Source organism: Pseudochaenichthys georgianus, chromosome 19 (assembly GCF_902827115.2).
Source record: "Pseudochaenichthys georgianus chromosome 19, fPseGeo1.2, whole genome shotgun sequence".
Classification (NCBI taxonomy): domain Eukaryota; kingdom Metazoa; phylum Chordata; class Actinopteri; order Perciformes; family Channichthyidae; genus Pseudochaenichthys; species Pseudochaenichthys georgianus.
Window position 1 is genome coordinate 26,042,215 of NC_047521.1, and position 17,500 is coordinate 26,059,714.

The 17,500-nt window shown below is 43.3% G+C and overlaps 2 protein-coding genes across 2 annotated transcripts in view; one reads left to right on the top strand and one right to left on the bottom strand.

The window, feature by feature from the left end:
• Window positions 1–768: 768 nt before the first annotated feature.
• On the top strand, window positions 769–15,220 carry mrtfab (myocardin related transcription factor Ab). The gene is given in 11 exon segments (XM_034107155.2): window positions 769–1,010; window positions 2,229–2,397; window positions 3,569–3,943; window positions 5,396–6,373; window positions 7,662–7,868; window positions 7,957–8,037; window positions 8,842–8,976; window positions 12,508–12,594; window positions 13,761–13,824; window positions 13,910–14,024; window positions 14,026–15,220. Coding segments are annotated over 11 exon segments (2,853 nt in total). The 3' UTR covers window positions 14,426–15,220.
• A 1,857-nt stretch (window positions 15,221–17,077) lies between these two features.
• LOC139435806 (uncharacterized) overlaps window positions 17,078–17,500 on the bottom strand; it is a 960-nt gene continuing 537 nt past the window's right edge. Inside the window, exon 1 of the mRNA XM_071206745.1 lies at window positions 17,078–17,500. This exon is cut by the window's right edge and continues 537 nt beyond it. Within this exon, the coding sequence (XP_071062846.1) occupies window positions 17,078–17,500 (423 nt within the window).

The following is a 17,500-nucleotide window of genomic DNA, read 5'->3' on the forward strand; positions in this document are numbered from 1 at the left end:
TGCCTCCACTTTAATCAAGTGGTTTTAATGGCAATAGAGAAAAAGAACAACTTTAAAATGTTGTGCGTCAATAGTATATCCCAGGGGTCGGCAACCTTTTTGATATGAGGAGGCGTGTGGTGCAGTGGGTTGTGCGTTGGGTTCAGGGGGGCACAGGTTCAAACCCCACTGCAGTCAGCATGTCGTTCAGGATCCGAAAATACAATTTTATATATTTTGCACACTTGTTCCTAGTGTGCCACTGGTTACCGTGCCGACCCCTGGTATATCCACTTTCACCGAGTTAAATCTCTTATCCAACATTAAAGCTGAGCAAATATCCTGACATCTCTTCACTTTTGTTACCCTTTAAGTGACATTTTGTAAAAAAAGAATGCCATTGTGTTTATTTTATAAGGAAGAAAACACATGCAAAAATGTGTTTCTATATTTTTAAGGCATGGTGGTATTTATTTTCACAGTCTGGCATATGTCCATGATTAGCAACAACATACAACATTAACTACAAAAATATAAGACATAGAAAAATACCTCAATCTCCTGGAAAGTAGTAAAAAATACACTGACACCCTGATCTAATGTATTGTGATTTGAATGGGTCTTTTTAAGGGCACATCATTTCAAATACACACACAGAGAAAAACTCACAAAATGTATGCTTTACTGAAAGAAAGAAACAGCCAAAAATGTACAGAAAAGTAAAAATAAAAACATCTATAAACTGGAATACTAATTAAACAAGTTATGAAATTGCAAAATGTATGCCATATGTATTACCACATCAAAATACTACACTCTCTAAAGCGTGTTCTGTCTCGTGTGCAGGTGAAGAAGCTGAAGTACCACCAGTACATCCCTCCAGACCAGAAGGCAGACAAAGAGCGCCCCCCCCAGATGGACTCGTCCTATGCCAAGCTGCTCCACCAGCAGCAGCTCTTCCTGCAGCTGCAGATCCTCAACCAGCAGCAGCAGCACTACAACTACCACACCATCCTGCCCGCTCCGCCCAAGTGAGTGTTCGGCTCCACAATGTGCAAGCGAAGGGGGCCGAGTGCAGGGGTTTTGTTCAAAGGCTGCGGTCAAAAGACGCTTTTCCTTAACCTCTGGGGACAACGTAATTGGGTTAGGGAAAGATGTGAAGGAGAACGCATCAGGACTTACACAGGGAAGTGTATTTATGATGCGAAGGCCATTGATATTGATGTGTGTCAAAACTAACATGTTCTATATATATGGACTACTCAAAGCACCTAGATATGTTCATGTGGTGTTGTTTGGCTTTATGCAGGGGGACAAAAGTGATTAATATATTACCAAAAAAGCGGTTGCTCGTGCTCTCTCTCAGCCTCGTGTTAATCCGCACTAATCCCTATTAGTAGTATAACTGAATGAAACCCTTTAAATCAATAATATTTTTTGCAATATATGCATAACTTGCGAGGCCTACACACCGACTACTATGCATATCACCAATCAAACATGTTGAATTAAAGAGAAATAGGCTTCTTAAACAACTCAGTAAACACGTTTTTGGTCGAAACATAAGAATTTCGGCAAGAAATGTCATATCAAGAACAATTGTGCGCTTGTGTCGGTCATGATCTGTTGTTTCCGTGAACTGCCAACTTGTGCGTCACTTTAAATGTTGTAGCTGCAATGAATCCGCATTATCCCCTCTATTTGGTCAAGCATACTCCGGTGTGTCCTGTGTTTACGGAGATAACAAACAACGCATTACAAGTCCTTTCCTGTCATGTAGAGAATTCAAAAGCTCGTATCATGGCGGCCACTTCCGCTACTTTTGGGACATTTCCCTCCATTAGGAACCTTCCTAAGCAAAACAAAAGCCACTTGACCGCCACCCAGCAGCCCTTTCTCGTCCTCATATTAAACCCGTATTCGACTGATAGGGAATTTGTGCAGCACAGCCTGCAGGCGGTTTCTTTATGACTTCCTGTCTGCACCTGCGACGTGGTTTGTTTCTTCCACTTTAGCGGTTCTTCAGTCATTCTGTAGAGAAGTCCTCTTCATCCCAGATAAGCCTCTGTGCTTCGGGGAAAACAATGTGGGACTTTAGGAATATGCTTTTCAAATGAAATGTGTTTGGGGAGAGAAATAAAGCTCTCTGTAACTTTGTTTTGATGTTTACTATATTTTATTTACTACCATGACATCAACATCCCCTGCTGTGTGAACTAATATTTACATGTTCCTGTTTCCTCCATCAGGCCTCCCACTGAGCAGCCGCCATCAACAAACTCTGGCCCCTCCCCCTCTCGCAGCGTTTCCACAACGACCACCAACACATCCAATCAGAGCGCGGCTTCCCGTCTGAGCCAATCAGCAGCGGGCGGAGCCAAACCAGGAAGTCTGCCCGCCAACCTGGATGAGTTCAAGGTATCTAGATATGTTACATTTGACTAATTTAAGCTACAAACCAGCTTGTTTTAAGATAAGATGGATCTAAAGGTCCTGACACACCAAGCTGACGCCAAAGAACACGTCCCGACGGACCCGACTGTTGCGTCGCCTCACGTCTCCTGCGTCTTGGCCACGTGTCACACTAGAACACACCGCAAAGACTTCAGCCGACGGCCAAGAAGCACGTACGCACTGCGCATGCGTGAGTGGCAATACCTCTCCTTACCAGCAGGCGGCGGTAGTGTGTATTCGTCATTCAAAAGAGGCAACAACCGGAAGACAGACAGCGTGATACATACAAACGACAAATAGCGTGCGTTCCATTTTCACTCTCGTCCATCACAGACTGTTTCACGACTTATAATAATCGAAAACATGTTTAGTGCGGTACTAGAAAATGAAAAATAATAGCCGTCTGTGTGTGCCTTCTTCACTTCCGTTTCGCTTCTCATGCACTGATTCGCTAAGCTGAACAGCCAATCAGAGTGATTTCTTTGGCCGACAGCCTCCCGACAGCGGCCGACAAAAGACACAACGGTCCGGGACACACCCATCTGAGTAGGGCGACAGGACGCTCATCGACGGCCAGACATCTATCGACGGCCAAAATCTGCTCGGTGTGTCAGGGCTTTTATAATCCTGAAGGAAATTCTTGTACGAGAGATAGCTCAAAAACTCAAAAAACATAAGAATACAAAACGATAGAGCATTAAAGATGAATTGTATTAGAAACATTACGGACCCCAATCAACAAGCATGTATTAAAGGACCTCAAGAAGTGAGTTTCAACCATTTCTGGCTCACTAATATCATGAGAAGTGATGTTTAAATGCTCACAGCTTATGCTCAAAGTTTGTGACCAGGTTAACAGAAAAGCTGATCTTGAGAAGGATACCTTTTTATATCGAGACAGAGGCTTCAAAATGTGTTTTTAAATCATGTTAATTGCCCTGAGAAGGTAAAAGTGTCCAATATTTCACAAGTTATTTGTAAAAAAAAGACAATTGAATAAATGTTGGGACGTTTAGCCGTTGAACTAAATTACACACTTTAGTCCTTGTCTCTTCCACATCATATATTCTGTCTCTTTCGCTCGGAGTCAAAGCCCAGCACTAAGTAACTTCTGGTCTTGTTTCTCATCCTCCAGGTCGCCGAGTTGAAACAGGAACTGAAGCTTCGTAGTCTGACCGTTTCCGGCACGAAGAACGATCTGATCGAGCGTCTCCGAAACTACCAGGAGCAAAATGGAGGCAACGCAGCCGCTCTGAAGAACGGCGTCTCGCAGACACACCAACAGACCACCACAGCCTCTCCAAACACAACCAGCACCCCCGACCACCATCCAGGAGAGGGAGGGTTCAAGCTGGACCTGTCCTCCATCGGGCAGGTGATCCCGGGGCGGGTCATGAGGTTCGGCAGCACCAGCTCCAGCCCTCCGATGTCTCCCACTCCCTCTGAGAGGTCGCTGGCTGGGATGAGCCCCGACGAGACGAGCTGCAACGGAGACATGTTCGGAGAGATGGTGAGAGTTCATATGAAGCAAAAGGCTTTTCCCGCTTAGTTCCGATAGTTCCTGGGATTTTGCGTTCACACCAAAAAGAGAACTTGGTTCATGAGAACTTCCCCCCCCCCCCTTTTTAGTGCCTGCTAGAGAGGTGGTACTTTCCTGGGGAGAAAAAAGTTCCAATTTGCAAAGCCCGCGCACCAACGGAGAGAGACTAAATTATGCCAACACAAAAGAAAACATGGGAGCGGTGGAGATGAGGAGTTGTCGGCGCTCTGGCGATTTACTCGGAAGCCAGTCCCCAACTCCGGGGACTTCTTGGTCTTGGTCTTGGTTTGCGGCCTGCCAGTAAACCCAAAGCAGAAGAAGAAGAAGTGATGTCAGCGACTTCATTTGCCTAATCCACCCTCAGGGACTTTTTCTGGTGTGAACGCGATCGGCTCTTAGTTCCATGGGGGTACTAAGTGCTGGGAACTAAGTGCCGGGAACTAAGTGCCGGGTACTAAGTGCCGGGAACTAAGTGCCGGGTACTAAGTGCCGGGAACTAAGTGCCGGGAACTAAGTGCCGGGAACTAAGTGCCGGGAACTAAGTGCCGGGAACTAAGTGCCGGGTACTAAGTGCCGGGAACTAAGTGCCGGGTACTAAGTGCCGGGAACTAAGTGCCGGGAACTAAGTGCCGGGTACTAAGTGCCGGGAACTAAGTGCCGGGTACTAAGTGCCGGGAACTAAGTGCCGGGAACTAAGTGCCGGGTACTAAGTGCCGGGTACTAAGTGCCGGGTACTAAGTGCCGGGAACTAAGTGCCGGGAACTAAGTACGGCAAAGTGGTGTGAAAGCGGCTAAAGTCACCTGTGGAGGGAATTACTGTTAAAGTGAGAGACGACACACGGTGGTTCATTTTGATAGATTTTGGGCTATTTTGCTTCCATCACATCATAACGTCTTCTTTCAGATAATTGGAAAGAAAGCATTCAAAATACACATGTAGGTATTTATTTTACTAGCTTACGAGTCTCAATGCAAGTATCCGCAATCTCATTCTTTCGCTCACGACCCATCCTTCATGACCGTAGGTGAGGGTAGGAATGAACATGGCCCGGTAGACAGAGAGCTTTGCCTTCTGGCTCAGCTCCCTTTTCGTCACAGCGGTGCGGTAAAGCGACTGCAGTACCGCTCCCGCTGCTCCGACTCTCCGGCCCATCTCACGCTCCATTGTTCCCTCACTCGAGAACAAGACCCCGAGATACTTGAACTCCTTCACTTGGGGTAAGGACTCATTCCCTACTTGGAGTGGACAGTCCATCGGTTTCCTGCTGAGAACCATGGCCTCAACATATTTTGATTATCAACTTAAGTGATATATATAAGTTCAACTATCATCGCCCGTAGAGACTCATATGTGTGTTTTTGTTGCCAATAATGAACACCTCCCTTCTAACTTAAATCCTTTCTTGTTGTATTTCCCTTCAGGTGAGCTCTCCTCTCACTCAGCTCACCCTCCACCCGTCTCCTCAGCACCCGTCAAACGTCTCCTCTCTCTCCACGGTCAAAGAGGAGTCTCCGAGCTCCTGCCGACTCTCCTCCACCGCCGCTTCTCCATCCGCAGCCATGGACACGTCCTCCGTAGTGAAGGACCAGATGCTGCAGGAGAAGGACAAGCAGATCGAGGAGCTGACCCGCATGTTGAGGCAGAAACAGAGGCTGGTGGAGACTCTCCGGTCTCAGCTGGAACTGGGAAAGAGTGGAGCAGAAAAGGGAGGAATCAGAACGGAGGTTAAGCTTCAAACTCTGATAAAAGCGTCCGCCATCCAACCCCCGACGCTCCCTAACGGCATGTTGGTGAAAGTGAAGAAGGAGCTGGAGCCCGAGGAGGGGATGGAGGGCGTGACGGAGGGAAAGAAAGCGGTGCAGCCGATGCAGTGCAGTCAGGAGACGCTGCTTCGGCTGCAGCAGATCCACCGGCTGCAGATCCAACAAGCGGAGCACAACAAGCTCGCTCTGCAGCCCAAACAGAAAACCTCCGAGGCCTCGACCAATCAGAGGACAGACGCTCAAATCCTGCTCCAACAGCAGCAGCACCTGCAGCAGCTCATCATCCAGCAGACGCAGCAGAAGCAGATCCTGGCGCAGCAGCAGAAGTTAGCGCAGCAGCAGAAGGTGGTGCAGCAGCAGCAGCAGCAGCAGCAGCAGCAGCAGCAGCAGCAGCAGCAACAACAACAACAACAACAACAACAGCAGCAACAACAACAGCAGCAGCAGCAGCAGCAGAAGGTGGTGGTGCAGCAGCAGAACCAGCTGAAACCGGTTCCTCACAGCGTGGGGAAGAGCCAGCTGAAGCAGGTGCAGATCCAGAGACCTTCAGCGACCCTGAGTCAGCAGAGGAAGCAGCTGAGAGCCAATCAGAGGCAGCAGCAGAGGCAGCAGGCGGCCGCCGTCGGCACGCAGCAGGTAACACTCAGTGAAGGACTTCATTAACCCTAATTACACCCTGCGTCACCTTGGATTCTTCAAGAGAACATTTAGTCTTTCTCCCATGCCTCCCTAAGGAACAAAGGAACCATTAACCGAGGAACGTTTTTGATTAATTGAAGTAAAAGAAGGCAAAACTAAATCAAAACTTTAAATAGTCAAATTCTCCTTCATCCCGCTTTAAGCTTTTCTCCAGAACCAGTAAATACTCTGGCAAGTATTTTGCTGCCCACGCAGGAGACGGCTTTACGACAAATAGAAAAAGATACATGGAAGTCATGAGAATAGGACTGGCCAAATTTTATTTTTTATTTTTTTATTTATCCTATATTTATCCAGGAATGTCCCATTGAGATACAAGATCTCTTCTTCCAGGGAGTCCTGACCAAGACCAACACAAATGAGAGGCATTATTCTGCCGAAAGGGTTTGCTAGCAGACGTTAAAATATAGTTGTGATGCTGTTAGACGCAGTATCCATTTACAACGATATTTCCCAAGGCTTCAAAGTCGAGTGCACAACCGCTCCAGCATATTTAAAAATGTTAGTGAGCTCCAGAGTTCAACTGTCTTATGGCCAGTGAGATAAAACCGGCTCTGAAACTGGTGAATAAAACATATATTTATTAGGGCTGTACCCGAATATTCGTTCGTTGGAGTACTATTCGGGTTTCAATGTCGTTATTCGGATATTCCTTTTTTTTTTTTATTTAATTTATTGAAGTCTCTAATATCAACTTGTGTGAGCGTGTGTCTCTTCGGGGGGGGGGGTGCCAACACTTAACCATAAACGTTCTCGTTTACTTTCTCCGTCTTCATATGTAGATATTACTTTTTCTCCATTAATCTCCGTCACGTTGTTTCCATAGCAACAACAACTTCCTGTCAACTGCGCTACCTCTCCTTCAAAATAAAAGCATGTCCATACAAAATAGGAAGCCAAGCCGAATTACACTTAAGACATATACAACTGCAACGAAAGTAACAAACATAATGCGATATCCTTTTCAATTTCAAAGAACTCAAATTGGGTTATATAAACAAATAATTATAAAACAACAATACTGTAGAATAACAAAATGAATGCCGTGAATGTACCGAAATACACGTGTCGAAGCGGTTCGCTGCTGATTACTACGCACCCCCTGCACGGAAAGAATATTCGAATATTCGCTGCTGATTACTACAGAATATCTGGAGCCCGAAAAATGGTATTCGGGACAGCCCTAATATTTATATAACTCATATAATACTCTTTGTCTTCCCAGGTGACCCCGGTCTTTGTCAACCAGCAGAACGCCTCTCAGGTCCAAACGCAGGCCATCTCTCTGGACCTGCTGAAGGCTAACGGCACCCCCACGCTGGTTACCGACAGCAACGGAAACCACTACCTGATCGCTCTGACCAACCACAGTGCAGAGGGGCAGAACGGAGGCTCCTCATTGGCCAAACCCAACAGTCGCATCACACTGCAGGTACGGGGGAAACTTAATATTGTTGAATGGACTGAACGTGGTGAATAATCAGCGATGAGATATTCATTTTTCTTGCTTGTTGTTACAGAGGTTACAGTCGACTCCGACTAAACTGCCCAGCACTGACAGCCAATCAAAAGAGCCGTCAGAGGCCGAGCCAATCAAAAAGGTACGTCATAAATATTTTTTTGAATTTTTTTTTCTTTATTTGAAAGAGAGAAGCTGGAAATGAAACGCTTTTTTTGTATTTTACAAATGTGTCCCTCCTTTCTTTTGCAAGATCATTTACTGTATTTTATTAGTTTTATTATTTCTTTATTCATTCTGCGTCTTCTGCAAAGTAACCTATTCTTTTGTTTGAATGAATTATATAATATTATAATAGACACTGATGCATACGCTTCAGGCTTGAGAACACACGAGCTGCCTTTATCTCAGGAAATCATTTTGTCTCACTACCAAAAAGCCTTTTTACGATCGTCAGCTTTCTTCTCACCACATTTTTAAGTCTCCTTGATAATATCTAAATAATTGTAATGTAAGACAAAGGGACAGTTTCATCCCACAGGCCATAAGACGTTAAACACCTGAACTAGAAAGAACATCCACAACATTCATCTGCAACTCATATATCAATATTCCAATTACTTGTACATAGACTATTCTGCACTATTTCTATTATATTCTATTTTATTTGTATTTACTTGCACTATTTTATTATATCAGTTGTATTGTGTTGCTCTGTTGGAGGAGCCTGAGACCTAAGATCTACTGTAGCTATGCACACATGACAATAAAAGCCTTGAACCTTGAGATGTGCTGAAGGACTGTTGAATCTAATGAGCAGTACATCTTCCTGCCACAAGGTGTCGCCACCAACACAGTTACAAATTATTTCTGTGAACCAGCAGCAACGAGCCAATCACAATTTATATTCAACATATAATAATAAACCTGTCTGTATCCACTTCAGGTGCAGAAGGCGGGGCTTCACCTGGACACCAACATCTCCCCTCAGCCCAGCCTGTCCGCCCCCCCCAGCCTGCAGCCGTTCTTCGACGACATGTCGGACTCGGAAAGCCAAAGCAGTTTGATCTCCTCTCTGAAGGTAAACTCTTCCTCCTCCTCATCCTACTCCTCCTCATCCTCCTCAAGAAAGTAGTGGAGTACAAATACTTTGTTACTGTACTTAAGTAAATTTCTCTGGTATCAGTACTTTACTCAACTACTTATTTTTCTGACAACTTTTTACTTTTACTTCTTACATGTTGAACCCAAATACCTGTACTTTCTACTTCTTACATGTTGAACCCAAATACCTGAACTTTCTACTTCTCTCATGTTGAACACAAATACCTGTACTTTCTACTTCTCACATGTTGAACTCAAATACCTGTACTTTCTACTTCTCACATGTTGAACTCAAATACCTGTACTTTCTACTTCTCACATGTTGAACTCAAATACCTGTACTTTCTACTTCTCACATGTTGAACTCAAATACCTGTACTTTCTACTTCTTACATGTTGAACACAAATACCTGTACTTTCTACTTCTCACATGTTGAACTCAAATACCTGTACTTTCTACTTCTTACATGTTGAACCCAAATACCTGTACTTTCTACTTCTTACATGTTGAACCCAAATACCTGTACTTTCTACTTCTCTCATGTTGAACACAAATACCTGTACTTTCTACTTCTCTCATGTTGAACACAAATACCTGTACTTTCTACTTCTTACATGTTGAACCCAAATACCTGTACTTTCTACTTCTCTCATGTTGAACTCAAATACCTGTACTTTCTACTTCTCTCATGTTGAACACAAATACCTGTACTTTCTACTTCTCACATGTTGAACCCAAATACCTGAACTTTCTACTTCTCTCATGTTGAACACAAATACCTGTACTTTCTACTTCTTACATGTTGAACACAAATACCTGTACTTTCTACTTCTTACATGTTGAACACAAATACCTGTACTTTCTACTTCTCACATGTTGAACTCAAATACCTGTACTTTCTACTTCTTACATGTTGAACCCAATACCTGAACTTTCTACTTCTCTCATGTTGAACACAAATACCTGTACTTTCTACTTCTCTCATGTTGAACACAAATACCTGTACTTTCTACTTCTTACATGTTGAACACAAATACCTGTACTTTCTACTTCTCTCATGTTGAACACAAATACCTGTACTTTCTACTTCTCTCATGTTGAACACAAATACCTGAACTTTCTACTTCTCTCATGTTGAACCCAAATACCTGTACTTTCTACTTCTTACATGTTGAACCCAAATACCTGAACTTTCTACTTCTTACATGTTGAACTCAAATACCTGTACTTTCTACTTCTTACATGTTGAACCCAAATACCTGAACTTTCTACTTCTCTCATGTTGAACACAAATACCTGTACTTTCTACTTCTCACATGTTGAACTCAAATACCTGTACTTTCTACTTCTTACATGTTGAACACAAATACCTGTACTTTCTACTTCTCACATGTTGAACTCAAATACCTGTACTTTCTACTTCTCACATGTTGAACTCAAATACCTGTACTTTCTACTTCTCACATGTTGAACTCAAATACCTGTACTTTCTACTTCTTACATGTTGAACACAAATACCTGTACTTTCTACTTCTCACATGTTGAACTCAAATACCTGTACTTTCTACTTCTTACATGTTGAACCCAAATACCTGTACTTTCTACTTCTTACATGTTGAACCCAAATACCTGTACTTTCTACTTCTCTCATGTTGAACACAAATACCTGTACTTTCTACTTCTCTCATGTTGAACACAAATACCTGTACTTTCTACTTCTTACATGTTGAACCCAAATACCTGTACTTTCTACTTCTCTCATGTTGAACTCAAATACCTGTACTTTCTACTTCTCTCATGTTGAACACAAATACCTGTACTTTCTACTTTCTTACATGTTGAACCCAATACCTGTACTTTCTACTTCTCTCATGTTGAACACAAATACCTGTACTTTCTACTTCTTACATGTTGAACACAAATACCTGTACTTTCTACTTCTTACATGTTGAACACAAATACCTGTACTTTCTACTTCTCACATGTTGAACTCAAATACCTGTACTTTCTACTTCTTACATGTTGAACCCAAATACCTGAACTTTCTACTTCTCTCATGTTGAACACAAATACCTGTACTTTCTACTTCTCTCATGTTGAACACAAATACCTGTACTTTCTACTTCTCTCATGTTGAACACAAATACCTGAACTTTCTACTTCTCTCATGTTGACCCCAAATACCTGTACTTTCTACTTCTTACATGTTGGAACCCAAATACCTGAACTTTCTACTTCTTACATGTTGAACTCAAATACCTGTACTTTCTACTTCTTACATGTTGAACCCAAATACCTGAACTTTCTACTTCTTACATGTTGAACCCAAATACCTGTACTTCCTACTTCTCACATGTTGAACTCAAATACCTGTACTTTCTACTTCTTACATGTTGAACACAAATACCTGTACTTTCTACTTCTCACATGTTGAACTCAAATACCTGTACTTTCTACTTCTTACATGTTGAACACAAATACCTGTACTTTCTACTTCTCTCATGTTGAACACAAATACCTGTACTTTCTACTTCATACATGTTGAACACAAATACCTGTACTTTCTACTTCTCTCATGTTGAACCCAAATACCTGAACTTTCTACTTCTCTCATGTTGAACTCAAATACCTGTACTTTCTACTTCTTACATGTTGAACTCAAATACCTGTACTTTCTACTTCTCACATGTTGAACTCAAATACCTGTACTTTCTACTTCTTACATGTTGAACACAAATACCTGTACTTTCTACTTCTTACATGTTGAACTCAAATACCTGTACTTTCTACTTCTCACATGTTGAACACAAATACCTGTACTTTCTACTTCTTACATGTTGAACTCAAATACCTGTACTTTCTACTTCTTACATGTTGAACTCAAATACCTGTACTTTCTACTTCTTACATGTTGAACTCAAATACCTGTACTTTCTACTTCTCACATGTTGAACTCAAATACCTGTACTTTCTACTTCTTACATGTGAACTCAAATACCTGTACTTTCTACTTCTTACATGTTGAACTCAAATACCTGTACTTTCTACGTCTCACATGTTGAACACAAGTACCTGTACTTTCTACTTCTTACATGTTGAACTCAAATACCTGTACTTTCTACGTCTCACATGTTGAACACAAGTACCTGTACTTTCTACTTCTTACATGTTGAACTCAAATACCTGTACTTTCTACGTCTCACATGTTGAACACAAGTACCTGTACTTTCTACTTCTCACATTTTCCAAACAGGCTGGTTCCTTTATTTTTTTATGTTTTAAAAAAAAAAAAATTATAAAAGTTCTTTACTTTGACTTGAGTAAAGAAGTTTAGTCAGTACTTCTACTTTCACCAGAGTATTTTTAAACACGAGTATCTGTACTTCTACTTGAGGAAAGGGTGTGTGTACTGCAGCCCTCTCTGTTCCTCAGATCTTCTCCACCTGTTGTTCCACCTCATTAACTTTTCTCCTTGTTTCTTCTCCTCTTCCTCTCCTCCCCCCTCAGAGAGAGGAGGTGTGTTACGACCGACACACCCTCTTCACCCCCCCCTCCCCCAAACACAACTCCTCCCTCTCTTCCAAGCGCTCCAAAGTACGTCCTCTTTCCTCCGTCTGTCCTTTCGTGTCGTCCTGTTTCTGTCTCTGCCTCCGTGCTCCCTCTCGCTCTGAGCTCTGTGCTTACTGAACCGAAGGAAGTTGGATTATTTTTTATTTTGTGTCGCTGTTGTTGCTCATTAAAAGTGACAGAAATGTTTTTAATTATAAATTAATATTATTGTCTTTACCGAGTTGAATCCCTTCTACCTACCTGATACCTGAACTACAAATATTCATTCATTTTAAGGCGTCCCTTGTGTTTTATGAAAACAAAAACACAATAACATTTATATTTTCTTTATACTTCCTTACGGAGAGGCGAAGTCCCGCCCATCGACCTCCGACCCATGGGACCTTATTTCGGAAAAATTATGTATTGAAGTGGAGAGAGAAAGATTATCTCTCGATCCCGTTTCAATTGTGCCACGAGTTACACACATGATGTTTGTCAATTTAAAAAATAATTTCCATGTAAAAAAAGTCACAGTTTGTCGTAAAACTGTTGAAATATAAGACTATGAAAAATACGCAACTAGAAAGACTACAAATCCCAGAGTCCCGGTCCCGCATGCTGGCTCTCACGGAACCGACTCACTCCCCTTGTGTGTGCACAGCTCTCAACGCGCCCAGACTTGGAGTGATTTTCTCCTCTTTTAATACTTTCCGCCTCGTTCTGAGAGAAAGAAGTGAAATGTTTCAACGTGGCGGCCGTCTGGGTGAGACGGGAGATGTAGTTCATTGAGCGGTTTCACACAAACAAAGTGTTACTTCACATTTTTACGACACTTTTTGACTTGCAAAATTATCTTTTAAATTGACAAACATCATGTGTGTAATTCGTGGCACAAACGGGATCAAAAGATAATCTTTCTCTTTCCATCGACTTCAATACATACTTTTGGAAAGGGACCTTATTGTCTATTGTTTGATATGTCAATGATAAACAACAACAATCTGGTTGAAGGAAGACAATAAAACTACAATTTTGAAGTAAATTCTACAGATTTAAAGCCGGTTATTGTAGTTTAATAAACACCCTGTAACGTCTTTGGTATTTCAGGAAATTTAAAAAACGAACCGATAAGTTAAACTTCCAACATCATGTATTACACTAGCAGTGCTTGATGTGATTGGTGACTGATGGAAGCGGTTGTGTTTCAGCAGGAGAACGGCGTCAACAGTCAGCAGATGGACGACCTGTTTGACATCCTGCTGAAGAGCGGAGGTAAAAAACTTTATTTAAACACTAACGACAAACGAACACACTTGATGAGTCTCCTGTTCTGACATCCTTTCTGTGTCCTCGTCAGAAATCCCCGGCTTCAAAGGGCACCCGGACCCCTCCCTCGCCCCTCTCCACTCGGACCCTCCCTCTCCAGCCTCTCCTCCGTCTCCCCTGCTCCTCCACCTGTCCCCCCCCCACCCCGCCCTCTCCCCTCGCCTCCCCCCCCTCCAGCGCGCGTCTGGAGGACTTCCTGGAGAGCTCGACGGGGAACCCCCTGCTGGGCGTTGAACCTGATGGAGGTCTCACTCTGATCCACGACCTCCACAGCCAGATGCTCAGCACTTCCAGCATTTTGGACCCTCACGCCCCCTCCCCCATGGACACCTCAGACCTGGGCTTCTCCCCACACCCTGCTGGGCTGGATTTCGACAGCATGGACTGGCTGGACATCTCCATGGTGAGAGGAGGGAGTGGAGGAGGCAGTAATGGAGGAGAGGAGACCCGTTTAGCTCCTCTGGTGCCTCACACCCCCCCGAGCGTTTTCTCCACCGACTTCCTGGACGGATCGGACCTGCAGCTGCACTGGGAGTCGTGTCTGTAGCCTCCTCCATCTTTATTTTCCGTGCACAAACAGAAACATTTCTTATGCTGTCTCTACCACTGCGAGGGGGCACTGACACATGTAGCGTGACGAGGGGGGGGGGGTCTACGGTGGGAAACGCACTTTCGAAAACGATGCATATGTAAAAAGAGAAATGTGACAAAACATGCGAGTGTTTCGGCGCATTTGTGTTTTTATATTTGCGTCGTTTTGGGCGCGTTTGCACCAGCTTGAGGAGGGGGAAACCTACGGTGGCTCACGGGGGGCAAACGCACTATTGAAAACGATGCAAATATAAAACGGGATCCGGTTTAAATCCACTGCTTTATAACCAGGTCACTGTAATGCAACATGCGAAACATTTCACTGGTTTAACGAGAGGAGTGCGTGTGTGTGTGTGTGTGTGTGTGTGTGTGTGTGTGTGTGTGTCAGTGCCTCCTAAACTTTGCACTTATGCTGAATCTGATTGGTTTGTAAAAAAAAGTGTGTTCAAACTGATCTCTGCCCACACTAGTGGGGAAGAAAACGCGGTCATTATTTGACTTTTTGAGAGGAAACCATATCGGTGGCACCAGTGTATTATTGGTAACATCGTGGTAGACCACTATGTATTGCTGTATATGGGTGTATATTATCAATTGTCCATACGACTTATTTTTTCTTTGCTGGTTGCTTTAGAGTCGAGCTCGCCGGCTGGGGATCATAGGCTGAGGGCGGGGCTCCGAAACACTTGGACCTTGTCCTTTTTTTAAAGAAAAACTGTAAAAAAAGAAATAAACATACTATGAAAACTCACAGGATGCGTCTGTTTTTCATTTGTCACAATTAAAGGTATTATAGTTATACTTATAGCAGTGAAAATGGTTGCTTTAAACTAAAATAATAACCTTTTTTCAGAAAACAATGAAACTCAACGGAAACAATTTGTTGTTAAAAAACGAATAATAATTAAATAAAATGTAACGTTACTTTATCTCAGTTTTAGTTTTCTAGCTGTAATATATGTCTCCAAAAATAAGGAGAACATTTATTTGAGAAATGCAGGAATTTCTTCATAATGGATCTTTTTTTTTAACACGTAGAAGTCCAGAAATATAGCAAAACTAAATCTTAAAAAAATAAGAAATAATGATAAAAATCCACTAAATATTATGTGGAAGCTGGAAAGGAAATGGAAAAAGTCAGCTTCCGCCCCAGCTTCCGCCCCAGCTTCCGTCCCAGCTTCCGTCCCAGCTTCACCCCCAGCTTCACCCCCAGCTTCACCCCCAGCTTCCACCCCAGCTTCCGCCCCAGCTCCCATCCCGATGAGGCCCGAGCCTAGACGCCAAACTCAAACTATATGATGCTTGCAATACACACATTAAGAAACACGTGAGTTGTCTGACTGAATAATAACTTTGGTTACAACAGATCAAATAAAAAGATAATATAAATTAAATATTTAATACACATTTAAATGTGTCTCTTTTGAAATGTGTTCACAAGGAGCTGTTCATGCTATCTCTAATCACCCTGATGTATTACTTTATTATTAAGTACTAGCTGTTATTAAATCATTAGTCATCTGCTTTATGGTTGAACTGACTCCTTGTAATAAACAGAACGGCCACTAGAGGGAGCCACTGTAAATAAGTCTGCTGTTAGATACCAACAGGTGGAGAGGGGTTTAAGCCGATGTATGCACAAAGAAAACATTCAGATCTGTAGGACTTCTTCTCTTGTTTACAATATAAATGTAGACAGTCATACTCTTGCAGAAAAGGTAGGTACACATCCTTCAACTATAACTGTAACTCCCAATCCTCCTCCTTATCTATCATCTGTTCTCATTTCCTTATTATACTTATACAGTCATACATCAACAGTGGTGTTAGATAGAAGTATTAAAATAGTATCTGTACTGCCTGTGTTAGTGTATCCTGATGCTTTTTATGTACAAGTCTATTCTTTGGGACGAATCACATCCTTTTTTAACCCATTCACGATCAAAAAGTTGCACAAAAGCCAACCTGAGCATGTTTTATTTATTCCACCTCATTATGCCTGTGTGTCCTCTTTGTGTTGCATGATGGGAGAGGAGCAGTTCATCTGCATCCTGCTGAGGACGAGGAGCCTTTGATAGCAGGGGATGTGAAGGCTGACATTTACAGAGGAAGGGGGGGGGGGGGCGCTGAGAGAGGGTTTTGTTCTCCACCGGTTTGTTTGAAGGATAAGAGAGGACGTGAGAATAAAGACGGAGTCGCTTTGATCCTCTGCATGTCACTCAGTCCTTACAGTCTGCTGTGAGGGGGTGTGACGGTTAAGGGAAACTATAGACACCTTTCAAATGTAAACGTGCCTCCGGATGATCACCTCCTGTGACAAGACGACACTCAGATCAGTTCTACCTTTCTTTGGAGAAAGTTCAAGGTATCTGGGAGCTTATTAAGTATGTTATGATAAATAAGGAAGCATTAAACAGCACGAAAAAACGACCTTAATATTTTTTGATTATCATTTTTATTGTGTTTCTTTTTTTTCTTCATTATAATTATTATTTTCATTGTATTTGTTCATTTTAATTTTAAATATTGTATTTATTACTTTATTTATTTATTATACTTATTATCTCTATTACATTGCTAATGGATTTGTATAGCTGTATTTAATTTATTACGGACGGAAGCTGGGGTGGAAACTGGGGTGGAAGCTGGGACGGAAACTGGGGTGGAAGCTGGGGTGGAGCTGGGGCGGGAGCTGGGGCGGGAGCTGGGGCGGAAACTGGGGCGGAAGCTGGGACGGATGCTGGGACGGAAGCTGGGACGGGAGCTGGGGCGGGAGCTGGGGCGGGAGCTGGGGCGGAAGCTGGGGCGGAAACTGGGGCGGAAACTGGGGCGGAAACTGGGGTGGAGCTGGGACGGAAGCTGGGACGGAAACTGGGGTGGAAGCTGGGGTGGAAGCTGGGATGGAAGCTGGGGTGGAGCTGGGGTGGAGCTGGGGTGGGAGCTGGGGCGGGAGCTGGGGCGGGAACTGGGGCGGGAGCTGGGGCGGAAGCTGGGGTGGAGCTGGGGTGGGAGCTGGGGCGGGAGCTGGGGC